Genomic DNA, 13,049 nt, shown 5'->3' on the forward strand with positions numbered 1-13,049 from the left:
CCATATTTCGTCTTTAGCTCCATATTGCATATTTTACACTTCTCCAATGTTCGTTGCACATCAGCATGTTCATCCTGATGCCGTTGGAAAGCTTCGCTGCCGTTCACTGATTTGCCACAAATGTCACAAATTTTTGCATATAGATTGAGATGGCTCAGATTTAGATGTTCTTGTTGATTGCAGAATCTAAATTCGCAAATATAGATATTTTTATAAGAAAAAAATTATAAGGAAAAACTTACGTTTTTTCACACTGTGTGCATTTCACATTTCTCTGTTCTTCGGGTGCGTGGGTTAGATAATGCCGTGCAAGAACTTCGCGTCGGTAAAAACTTTTTTCACATATTCCACATCTGTATATGGTACGTTCTTTGGAATCATGAAAATTCTGGGATTCATTACTAGAACTAGCAAGGATTTCACGAATCCCATCTCACTGCTACGCCTTTATTCATCTATGGTTCGGCCAATTTTAGAATATGGCACTGTAATTTGGACGCCTTACACCGATGCTGCCTGTAGTCGTATTGAAAAAATACAATCAAAATTATGTAAATTTATTGGCTATCGCTATGGTATTCCTGGTGGTTACAACAGTGTCTGATGTCTATGAATACTATAACATAAACAGCCTGCAAGAACGGCGTCAAGTAGCTGACATGTTATTCTTTTTCAAAGTCGTGAACGGCCTTATCGATGCGTCAGACATCATCAGCATTTTCGAACTCGCATCAGTGGGTCCCTCACTGAGACATAACCGTCTCCTGAAGACTACGAAAACTACCAAGAGCTACGTTTTCAATGGTCCTCACAACCGTCTGGCCAGGCTCGTCAACTCATTACATAGTGATGTGGACTTCTATAGTGGATCACTCAGTGCCTTCATCCCGGATATCAAATCACGTCTACTGCAATATCCCTACTCTCACCTTTTACACTTTCTCCTTCCTAATTTGCTAGTCTTACAACTTTTGTTCAATTTATAGCCTTATTTATAAATACTAGTGTTAAATACTATTTAATCCCTTATACTTAATTACATAACAAATATTACATAATTTCAAATTATATAGTTGTATAAAGCCGTTTGGCGTATGTATACTTAAAATAAAATAAAATAAAAATAAAATGTTGTAAATGTGATTCGAGATTACTTCGATCGCATAATACTTTTACACAGAACTTACACTTGAAGTATTCTGGATTAATATGAAAGTGAATATGATCAACGAGAACGCCTCGATTGTACACCTTTTTGTTACAACACTTAGCATAGCCATTGGTTTGATGTTCTTGGCGATAATAAATTTTCAATTCTCGAAAATCTTTCAAAGATTTTTCACATAAACAGCAGATCAATTTAAAATGTTGTGCAATCAATTCATCATGGTCCAATGTTTTATGTTTTTCGGGAGTCCTTCTACGGCCTACTGATTTCAGTTTATTGCAAGACAATAACCATGGATTTCTTCTCATTTCAAATAATCTCCAGTAGTACTCATTAATACGTTCACGGGTAGTCTCAGAAAAGCGTAACCAAAAAAAAAACATAACCAAACGCAATCAGTCTTAGTACTGGCAATAAGAGTTGCCTTAATTGCCACTTGGCTATTCACTAGAATGTTTATGGATTTGAGGTTAGAGCAGAAGCCTAATTCGAACAATCTGTTACGTCGCTAATTTCGGTCTGAAATACTGATTTATAGTCATTTCATTTGAAGCTATCTTTTGTGTAAGGATTGTATGGATTCTTTGTTGGTTTTGGTAATATTTCATCACGGTAAGTGTAAAAACCCCAATTTCGTAAAAAAATTGATATAGTACAAATTCGTAAAACGACGAACGATATAAGTATAAGAGTATATGTATGTATATATATTTGTTGTTTTACTTACGACTGGTGATGAAGCCAATGTGTCAACAACATCCGGTTCCACTTTAACTTCTGTAACCGTTATTTCCGCCAACTCTTGCAAAGCCAATTTGTCTACAGCATCCGGTTCCTCTTTAATGTCTGTAACCGTTATTTCCAACTCTTGCAAAGCCTTGAGTTTGTGGCGTGCTTGCAGATGTGCCTGTGTTACTTGATTATAAAATTCATGAAATGACTTCAACAATTCCCAACATTTTTTACACACAATTTGATTTGATAATGTTGGCATCGTGAAGATCTATGTAGAAATAATACGTGAAAATAAAATCGCCTTTTAATATAAATTATGTTTACCTCTTCCTTGAAATGTTGTTCAATTATATTCCACATATTTACCGATTCCGAGTCATCGCTATTGATATTTATGCTGTTGTTAGTTGGACTCACTTTTTCTAAACATAACAGACAATACTGATCAAAATACATTCTGTAAATATTGTTTACTAATAATAAGTAACTTCATAAAATAGTAAGCGATCGAATATATGCATCGATAAAATGAAATCGTATATTTTAAACTTTCGATAAATTGAACATATTTACTGTTCTCATATCGTTTTCTGTTATCCAAATGAATAACATAACAAATATAATAAATAATAATTGGATATCATTTTCTATAAGTTTGGAATATACATGTGGCTCATTTACATTAATAGTGTCATAACTCAAAAAAGTAAATTTTTAAGGAATTTATATATTTGTATATTGAATACTCTACTTAAAAAACATATTTTTTAAATTTTTCATTCATGCGATAATATTATTCAGTTTTTTTTTTATCAAAACATCGATGCATTGTTCTAGATTATTTGATTTTTTATCAGATGTATTCTAATTGACATCTTGGTTTGTTTATTTACATTAATTGGATTTCAGATTAGTTAAATTGAAAGACAATGGGGTATTTTATGTTAAAAAATTTGTATTATTCATTATTTATTTAAATTGATAAAATACTTACAAAGAAATTATTTTCCCATTCCTCAATAATAATAATACTTTTTATAGAATTTGTATATTTTTATACACATTATTAAAAAATACATTCAAAATTTAATGATTATTAATGATGATGAGCTTCTCCATTTAATTTGTTTCATCCGCATCTTTCACTGATTCGTTTATGGATTCTAAATCATTTGTTATCTGTTGTCCCATTCCTGTAGAAGTACTTCGCTTTGCACATTTTTCAGCCCATTCTTTGGGATGTTTTCGCTTTCGATGCGCATACATATTCGCATCCGAATTGAATGTTTGTGGACAAAATGTGCACGTATATAATTTTTCCCCGGTGTGTGTAGCCATATGTTCCTAAACAATAATTTTTTGCTAAATATTTCAACACTGGATTATATTACAGTAAATTGGAACGTTATTATTTACCCTTAAACATTTCGGCAGTTTAAATGTTTTGTCGCAAACAGCGCAAACGTGTTTTTTACCGCTGTGCATATACTCCATGTGGCTTTTATGCGCCCGTAGAGTGGGAGATACTTTAGAGCAGACTGGACAGATCTGCGGTGTTTGAAACGGTTCGGTATGCCTTGTTTTCATATGTCTCGCCAGACCATATTTCGTCTTTAGCTCCATATTGCATATTTTACACTTCTCCCTTGTTCGTTGCACACCAGCATGTTCATCCTGATGCCGTTGAAAAGCTTCGCTGCCGTTCAGTGATTTGCCACATATGTCACAAATTTTTGCATATAGATTGAGATGGCTCAGATTTAGATGTTGTTTCATAAGGTACTGATTGCAGAATCTAAATTTACAAATATAGACAAGAAATTTTATAAAAAAAATTAATATTCAGAAAAACTTACGTTTTTTCACACTGTGTGCATTTCACATTTCTTTGTTCTTCAGGTGCGTGGATTAGGCAATGCCGTGCAAGAACTTTGCGACGATAAAAACTTTTGCCACATATTTCACATTTGTATATAGTACGTTCTTTGGAGTCATGAAAATGTTGTAAATGTGATTCGAGATTACTTCGATCGCATAATACTTTTTCACAGAACTTACACTTGAAGTATTCTGGATTAATATGAAAGTGAATATGATCAACGAGAACGCCTCGATTGTACAACTTTTTATTACAACACTTAGCATAGCCATTTGTTTGATGTTCTTGGCGATAATGCATTTTCAATTCTCGAAAATCTTTCAAAGATTTTTCACATAAACAGCAGATCAATTTAAAATTTTGTGCAATAAATTGATCATGGTCCAAAGTTTTGTGTCGTTTCTTATTTCGGGGTTTAGGGGCTCGTTTTGTTTTTGTTTTCCTTCTTTTCTCTTCCTCGTCATCTTCTTGACTTTCAGAGTTTACAGAAGTTGAGCTCATTGACCTACTGTTTTCACCATCCGAGTAATCGGAATCTTTTTCTTCACCCTGTAAATCGTCATTTTTAGTAAACAGATTGTATATTATATGTATTACATTTTTTGTGTAAATATATATCGTCCTATTTTGCGAAATTATTGAATGTTACAAAAATCAACTGCAAAAGTGGTTCCTTCATTTACATTTACTAAGCTGTCTTCAAAAGACCTATTACGTCTTTCTTCTTATTTCAGATAATCCCCAGTAGCACTCATTAATACGTTCACGGGTAGTCTCAGAAAAGCGTAACCAAAAAAAAAAAAAAAACATAACCAAACGCAATCAACCTTAGTATTGGCAATAAGAGTTGCCTTAATTGCCGCTTGGCTATTCACTAGAATGTTTATGGATTTTCTGGTTAGAGCAAAAGCCTAAATCTAACAATCTCTTATGTCAACTATTTCGGCCTGAAATACTGAATTGTAGTCATTTAATTTGAAACTACTTTCTGTGTATGGATTACTACAGAAGAAGACCGCTCTATTTTCTTTGTTGTTTTTGGTAATATTTCATCACAGTAAGTGTTAAAGATAATCGGCGTGGTACAAACGCTAAAATGTAACTCGTCATAGCTTTTTCCATACAAGGAATGTCTTTATAATATTTTACTACATGATGAATAGGTTACTTTAGAACAACTTTGCATAAAAACCTCAATTCCGTCAAAAATGATATACACTAAAATTTCGTAAAAGTTAACGATATAGGCATATACATATTTTTTTTGTTTTACTTACGACTGGTGATGAAGCCAATGTGTCAACAATATCCGGTTCCACTTTAATGTCTGTAACCGCTATTACCTCCAACTCTTGCAAAGCCAGTTTGTCTTCAGCATCCGGTTCGACTTTAATGTCTGTAACCGATATTTCCAACTCTTGCAAAGCCTTGAGTTTGTTATGCGCTTGCAGATGGGCTTGTGTTACTTGGATATAAAATTCATGAAATGACTTCAACAATTCCCAACATTGTTTACATACAATTTGACTTGAAAATGTTGCCATGGTGAAGATCTATGTAGAAATAAAACGTGAAAATAAAATCGCCTTTTAATATAAATTATGTTTACCTCTTCCTTGAAATGTTGTTCAATTATATTCCGCACATTTACCGATTCCGAGTCATCGCTATTGATATTTATGCTGTTGTCAGTTGGACTGACTTTTTCTAAACATAACAGACAACACTGATCAAAAGGCATTCTGTAAATATTATTTCCTAATATGGTACTTCTTAAAATAGTAAACAATTATCTGAATCCTGTACTTTGATGCAGTCACTAGCCAATCTCTAAGCAGGAATTGTGAGAGCGCCCCCAAATTAGCGTTTTTCATAACATTTTCCATTGTAGCCAGATCGAGCTAAATATTAATTTTTGGGTATTAAAATTAAAACACCCAAACATTTATTATTATTATAAATTGGACTTTTAATATACGGAGGAACTTTTTAAACCTTTTTTTATGAGTTTATAGTATATTAAGATAACTGACTTTTGAACTTTCAATATTTAGCTCTTCATTAATAAATGTTTTTAGTCATTTTTGATTAAAATTTAATATTTTGCATCACATTACAAAACCTTCATCAAATACATACTATACATTTAAAATACTCATTTTATTTAATTTTCATTGCTTTTAATTTTTTATTAGCGATCTTGAACGCCGACAACAAATCCCCCGTTCACATACATATATTTTTGTTAGAATTTCAGGCTGGCCGTTCTAGTCATTCCAATTGCGAAACCTCAAAAAAAGTAGGGTAGGTGAGCTGCTCTCTCTCATTTCCAATGACAGGAGAGTTGGGCATCTCTATCTCTGGTCACAAAAATCTCTCAATTGAAAGCAAACAGAACCAGCTGTTACAAAGAAAATAAACTTGTCGGTAACAATTATTAAATTTTCTATAACAAAGTCAAAAAGCAAATAATATTCCCTACACATTAAATCGTAGAACTGATTTAATAGTTTTTATAGAATTTGTATATTTTTATACGCATTATTAAAAATACATTCAACGTTTAATAATTCTTAATGATGGTGGGCTTCTCCAATTAATTTGTTTCATCCGCATTTTTTACTGATTCAATTATGGATTCTAAGTCCTTTTGTATCTGTTGTCCCATCCCTATAGAAGTATTTCGCTTTGCACATTTTTCAGCCCATTCTTTAGGATGTTTTCGCTTTCGATGTGCATACATATTCGCATTCGAATTGAATGTTTGTGGACAAAATGTGCACGTATATAGAACTTCTCCGGTATGAGTTGTCATATGTTCCTACAATAAAAAATGGATTTTATGATAAATATAAAGTTTAACAAAAACATGTAATTTCTTATACTCGTAAGTCTTTGGGTCGTTTAAAAGCTTTGTCACACATTTTGCAGGTGTGTTTTTTTTCTGTGGCATGCATAAATTTAAAATGGGTATGGTGCGCGCGGAGAGACGGTGATATTTTGGAGCATACAGGGCAAACTTGAGGTGTTTGATATTCCTCCGTGTGCATTACTTTCATATGCCGTGCTAAACCATACTTTGTCGTCAATTCAGCATTACATAATTCACACTTAATCGGTAATCTTGGTATACCAGCGTGCTCCTGCTGATGCCGGCGGAATGCTTCACCTCCATGGAAGGATTTTCCACAAATGTCACATATTTTCGAATACGAATGTAGATGAACTATTTTTAAATGCTGTAGCATATTGTATTTATAACAGAACCTGCAATATTACAAATAGATTCAGAATTGGTGATGCAATATAAGCTCTGGCATACTTACGTCTTCTCACACTGAGGGCATTTGATATTCTTCTGTTCTTCAGGTGCGTGTATAACGTAGTGCCGAGTGAGTAATTCACGACGAAAGAATCCTTTGGAACAAATATCACAGCGATAAATACGCTCTCTAGAACCGTGTGAAAATTGAAGATGCGCCTCAAGGCCACGACCATCGGCAAACAGTTTTTCACAATGTTCGCATTTGAAGTATTCTGGGTTGGTATGAAATTTTATATGATCTACTAGTACGCCACGTCTAATTAGTTTTTTACCACAACATTTCACATATCCATTAGTCTGATGCTCTTCTCGAAAATGTATTTTAAGTTCTCTAAAGTTTTGTAGTGGGGTTTCGCAAAGAGCGCATGTTAGTTTAAAATTTTTTGCAATAAACTCATCATAATCCGATGTTTTATTTCGTTGTGTGTTTAATACATTTTTAATTCCTGTATTTAATGCCTTACTATTTTTCTCTGTACGCTTTCGTTTTTGCCTCTTCTTGGTACGGACTGTTTTCTGTTTTTGTGGCGCACCGGCTTCTAAGTTCTTTCCAGTACTGGTAGGCACTGCCGTAATTCCTGATTCGCTCTCATTATTAGACATTTGTGGTGAATAAATTGGATCAATAGATTCGTTTTCATCAGGTATTATTTCACTCTTAACTTCCAAAAACTCCAAGCTTTTATCTTGTGTTTTGTTAATGTTACTGTTATAAGGAAAAGTTAGTGGTTCAATCCGAACACTGCACTCTTTTAAAACAATTGACGGCTGTGATTCCAAAAGATGTTCGTTTGGCTTTTCTCGCCGTGGTCGTCCGCGACGACGTTTTGGGGGCGAAGCCAGCTCGTCTAATGCATCAGGTTCCATTTTTATTTCAGTAACCGCTATCTCTAACTCTTGCAAGGACTTTAGTGTGTTAGTTGCCGTCAAGTGAGCGTTTTGTACGCGCACGTAGAATTCATGAAATGATAGTAACAGTTCCCAGCATTGTTGACATAACACTTTGTTTGTAAGGTACGGCTTCATGCTGAGCTATAATTAGGAATTGATACATATGTAAGCTATACTAAAAATCCTTTAACAAAAGGTTTACCTCTTCCTTGAAATGTTGTTCAACCATCGCGCGAGCTTTTACTGATTGCGGATCATCAGAATCAATATTTATTTGACCGTTTGTAACATTGTTTTTTTCCAAGCATAATAAACAGGACAGTTTGTCAAACATCATCCGTTTTTATAAAATGAAAAGTTAATTATGATTTTATAAAGTGTAATTCGTAATATTTTTGTTTTAATACTACGAAACCATAGTTTATATGCTAAAGTTGCCACCTGATATAATTTTTATTATTGAAGGAGAAATTATATGGAGATTAAAGTCAATATTTATGGACGAAAAGACAGAGATTTTAAATAAAATTATAAGTATGAACGCATAGAGGCGGTTTTCTTAATAATATATGTATATATTTATAGATTTTATGTAATTTGTTAACATAAATAATAATTTTAACCTGTTGAGTATGCTTTTATAGATTCCACAAATTTAAATTTTTCAAATTATCAACTTTTAGAGTATTAATTAAAAGAAAATTAATAGATTGCGATTTTAAAATTAATTAAATATGGATGACTGATATTTTATTTGCTAAAATGTTATCGCAGCCATATGCTACTTATTTATTTTGGCTAAATTTCGTGTAAATCATTTGTCATGACAGCACTTCTCAAACATTCAAATACCAGCTGATTTTGTTTGAGTATTTGCTTTAGTGGCAAAAATTTTGTATTTTTTTAAGTGAAATAATAAATAATAATACAAAGATGGATGAGTGCGCTAATGATTCTAAAGAGGAACATTTGCGACTGGCATCGATCATCAAGGACTGTCACGATAAATTGAGATCTCAATCCAAATTGAAAGGAATGAAAAAAGCTTGGAGTGAGCACTTACAGAACACTGCGCTTTTGGAGCAATACTCGACAGCTATGCATCGTTTAGCTTCTATTTGGGAAACTAACACAACAAATCCCAATTTATATGCGCGCAGTCGTGTAAAATGGATAATTGACTACTGCAATTCATATTTTTTTACGAATAAAGTTTTTCTCGAAAAACGTGATCGCGAACAACGACTGGCGGCATCATACACAGATATGCCAACATTTGAAACAAGTGAATTAAAAACATCCTTTACAAATTCTGTAAATGTACTTGACGTAGGCAGTTGTTTTAATCCCTTTGCTGGCGAAAGCAATTTTAACGTCACCGCAATTGATCTATGCCCAGCGACAAGTGATGTTCTAAAAGGAGATTTCTTAAAAGTTATGGTAGACAAAAAAATAATCACTGAAGATGGAGAAGTGCTACGCTTACCATGTGAATATTACGATTGTGTTATATTTAGTCTACTATTAGAATATATACCATCGCCAGAGGAACGACTACATTGTTGTCAAAAGGCGTACGAACTTTTACATGCTGAAGGCATTTTGATAATCATAACACCCGATTCACAGCATGTAGGCAAAAATGCGAAATTGATGAAAAATTGGCGCTATACACTGGGAACCTTGGGATTTTATAGAATCTGTTTCGAAAAGTTGGCACACATCACATGTATGGTATTTAGAAAATCGCTTATTCCAGCAGTCGCACAACGTTGGGCTGAATTGCATCGCGAAGATTACATGTCAAAGACAATAAATATACCACAAGATAAAGTGTGATTATAAACATTACCGTTTTTATACTTGAGTGTAGAATCAATCGATTTTTTTTTCATTATTTACTATCGAAAATTAAAAAGTTTAATTCAATTATGTAAAACTCTTTTAAGCATGCCTTTATTTGTATGTATATACATACTTATACAGTTTTTTTTATAACTTGGAAATACTAGTTATTTTGAGCGACTTATATTTAACTTAATAAATAACTGTGTTTATAATATATATATGTTATTCTTCTTAATCTCAGTGAATCTTATTGTATAGTCATTTCTAAATGTTGTTGCGCGGTCTCCGAATTTGCATTGACACTTTCTGTACTAATCGTACTAAGACTCGTGTTCATCTTTTGTGCGAAAAAAGCCGTTGCCGCGCCTACAGCTTGTTTTGCTTTCAAAGCGGCTGTCGCACCCATAGCCTGCGCCATAATATTCGCTATATGCCTGGGCTTTTTCCTATCCGCCTCCCATTCAGCACGATGCAAACGCTGTCGATGTTTATACATATTAGCATTCGAGAAGAAAGTCATTGGACAATTAGGACAGGTGTATAACACTTCACCGGTATGTGTTGAGGTATGCTCCTATAATTATAAAATACAAATGTGAATATATATAAACTTTTATATATTCAACGGCTACTGTCATTACCCTAAGATCTTGTGGTCGCTTGAATGCCTTCTCGCACATTGTACATTTGAATTTGCGCTCACATTCATGATTGAGGTAAATATGACGCCTGAGTGCGCGTGATGTCGTCGAGACTTTATTACAAATCTGGCAGCGATGTTCACCACCCGGATCTTCATGTATCGATTTCATATGCTGTTTAAGGCCAGACATGTGTCGCAACCAAGTGCCACATATCTGACACTGCATTGGCTGGGGCACAGGCCGTGGCACTTCGGAATGCTCCAGTTGATGGTGTTTTTTAAGGTACTGTGTGCGCACCTGTTTGCCGCATTTGTCACAAATAATTGTGCTTTCCGGATCGTGATTATATTTAATGTGATCCTTAAGCTTACGTTGTGTTGGTAATCTAGAAAAGAGATTATAAATGCGTATATTTTTAATAACAAAAGCGAAATGTTGAAATCGACTTACTTTTTATTGCACTGCGTGCATGCGAATTTGAATTCTGACTTGGGCACGTGCTTTGAAAAGGAGTGATGTTCAAAAGCCGCCTTTGTTGTGAAAACTTTCGGACATTTGTCACACTGGAACATTTTGCGCTCCTTCGGTTCGGGTGGATTAACATGCGCCTCTTCATGTTGCTCGAGATTACGACTGTCGGTGAATAGCCTACCGCATGTAGTGCATTTAAAGTGTTCTGGATTCCAATGTAAATAAATATGCTCGGCCAAGGCTTTTCTCTGTGGAAATTTGCGACCGCAACACATCATATAACCCGGATCCTCATTATGCGAAGCACGAAAATGCCCACGTATTTCGGCAAAATTTTGTACCAGCAATTCACATTTAGGACAAGCAAAACGTCCGAAAAATTTACGTATTACTCTATCGTATTCATCTTGTTGTGCACGCTTCGCCTCGATCTCCTCACGTGACATACGTTTAGGAGGCACAAGTGGTTTTTCGCGTTTACGATACTTTTTCGGCTTAACAATCTTCCTTTTCGGTATGACAGCATATTGTGGCTTAGGTTCGAAGTCGGGTAAACTGTGATCAGAATCTGTGTGTTCGCTGCTGGAGTCAACGCTATCATCTGTTCCAGATAAGCCATCGGCAGGGGCAAAGTCGTGATCATTATCTACAAATTCGTCGTCGCTATTCAAATTACTACACTCATTTTTTATGTCGCCTTTCGTGTCATCTTTATTATTAGGTTTTTCTTCATCATTTCGTACTTTTCTAGGTCTACCACGTCTTCGTTTCTCCGGTTCCGCAGTTGCGGTAGTTGTAACTTCTTTTTCACTTGTTTTTTCGTCTTGTGGTAATGTATCAATAGAAGATTTAGCATCTTCCTTGGTATCAGTCTTGATACTAGTACTTAGTAAGACAGATAAAGGCAATTCGGTTTCTGAATCATCATCATCATTATTTTCAACGCACGGCTGAGCTGTTTCTTGCTTTACACGTTTAGTAGTTGCTGATATTTTGGCATTTGCATCTTTTGGTGGACGGCCACGACGCTTCGCGCGTTGTGCCCTTTCACTTATGGGTGTGCTCTCTTCGATGATTTCGAATTGTGGTAATAAATCCAAGTCGTACACTTCCAATTTTACTTCTAAATATATATTTATATTATATCAAAACTTAACAGTTGTGCATAATACAAACTATTTTAGTACATTTACACTAACCTGAGTCGAATATGTTCTCTTCCACATTTATAGAGTTTTGTAACTTTTCCTCGGTATCCGCCGCGTCTTCCGATTTAAGATGAATTTCTTGTGGCAATGGATCGTTTTCCTGCTCCTGCTCAATATGAGCAAATGGAGTCTTCCAATCTGCACGATTATGTACCTCGGCTACACGTTGATAAAATATATGAAAGTCACGTAAAGCCTCCCAACATGTCCAACAGATGCGTTGTCCAGTACATATATCCCGTTCAGGCTAAATACCGTTCCACAGTTAATAATTAAATTTTATTTATTACAATTCTTTTACTTACTTTCAACCACAAATGCTTGGCTATAATGCTGCAGACTGTCATTTGGCAACCTTCTTCAGAGAAAATATCAATGAAACGTTGCGCCGGTGTTGTGGCGTCCTCCATGCAAAGCAAACAAGCCATTGCACAAATGTTAAAATATTATATTTTTTAAATTAAACGCAATTATTTGTCGTACATTTGCTTTAAATATCTTTCCAAAGCATAAATGTGACACAAAAACAACTAAAATCAGCAACTTCTGAAAATACACAAAACTGCAACAAAAGCGTACCCACTAACACAAACAAGCTAAGAAAAAAATATGAGAAATGTCAAAATGACAGACATCATAAAGCGAAATGTCAGCGCTTTTCAAATTGGACAGCCTCGTTTGAAGTTAGAATTAAATTTTTTTTTATATTATATTGCAACTAAAATATTAAAGCTGAATTTTTAATTTTCGAAAATTATTTTAGATTCTCATTTTTTTTTACAAAATCGCATAAAATACGTAACTCAAACGTATTTGGACTGGCAACTCTACATAAGTATGTATTTGTGTTGCTGCCAGTGTGATGTAGTGTACAGAGTGG

General features: G+C 34.4%; 4 protein-coding genes across 5 annotated transcripts; 1 reads left to right on the plus strand and 3 right to left on the minus strand.

Moving 5' to 3' along the window:
- Window positions 1–46: 46 nt before the first annotated feature.
- On the minus strand, window positions 47–2,705 carry LOC115066371 (transcription factor grauzone-like). 2 transcript variants are annotated; one of them, XM_049451823.1, is made up of 4 exons: window positions 2,228–2,374; window positions 1,896–2,171; window positions 243–516; window positions 47–186 (listed from the first exon to the last, which is right to left on the minus strand). In XM_049451823.1, exons 1-3 carry the CDS (start codon window positions 2,357–2,359, stop codon window positions 502–504), a joined length of 423 nt encoding a protein of 140 aa, XP_049307780.1. In that variant the 5' UTR covers window positions 2,360–2,374; the 3' UTR covers window positions 47–186; window positions 243–501. The 2 variants fall into 2 exon arrangements, with proteins under 2 accessions (XP_049307780.1, XP_029407299.2); XM_029551439.2 differs by lacking the exons at window positions 47–186; window positions 243–516 and having other exon boundaries at window positions 1,493–2,171; window positions 2,228–2,705.
- A 227-nt stretch (window positions 2,706–2,932) lies between these two features.
- LOC105228943 (zinc finger and BTB domain-containing protein 11) lies at window positions 2,933–8,436 on the minus strand. The gene is made up of 9 exons (XM_029551435.2): window positions 8,201–8,436; window positions 7,109–8,139; window positions 6,668–7,049; window positions 6,385–6,603; window positions 5,392–5,559; window positions 5,060–5,335; window positions 3,760–4,331; window positions 3,320–3,698; window positions 2,933–3,247 (listed from the first exon to the last, which is right to left on the minus strand). Exons 1-9 carry the CDS (start codon window positions 8,333–8,335, stop codon window positions 3,023–3,025), a joined length of 3,387 nt encoding a protein of 1,128 aa, XP_029407295.2. The 5' UTR covers window positions 8,336–8,436; the 3' UTR covers window positions 2,933–3,022.
- Window positions 8,437–8,713: 277 nt separating this feature from the next.
- Window positions 8,714–10,064, plus strand: LOC105228942 (S-adenosylmethionine sensor upstream of mTORC1). Its single transcript, XM_011208966.4, has one exon. The coding sequence runs from the start codon at window positions 8,932–8,934 to the stop codon at window positions 9,835–9,837; it is 906 nt and encodes a 301-aa protein (XP_011207268.2). The 5' UTR covers window positions 8,714–8,931; the 3' UTR covers window positions 9,838–10,064.
- LOC105229003 (transcription factor grauzone) lies at window positions 9,928–12,774 on the minus strand. The gene is made up of 5 exons (XM_019991313.3): window positions 12,475–12,774; window positions 12,161–12,416; window positions 10,941–12,084; window positions 10,488–10,875; window positions 9,928–10,420 (listed from the first exon to the last, which is right to left on the minus strand). Exons 1-5 carry the CDS (start codon window positions 12,595–12,597, stop codon window positions 10,094–10,096), a joined length of 2,238 nt encoding a protein of 745 aa, XP_019846872.2. The 5' UTR covers window positions 12,598–12,774; the 3' UTR covers window positions 9,928–10,093.
- Window positions 12,775–13,049: the final 275 nt, after the last annotated feature.

The sequence above is a fragment of the Bactrocera dorsalis genome, chromosome 3 (assembly GCF_023373825.1).
Source record: "Bactrocera dorsalis isolate Fly_Bdor chromosome 3, ASM2337382v1, whole genome shotgun sequence".
Classification (NCBI taxonomy): domain Eukaryota; kingdom Metazoa; phylum Arthropoda; class Insecta; order Diptera; family Tephritidae; genus Bactrocera; species Bactrocera dorsalis.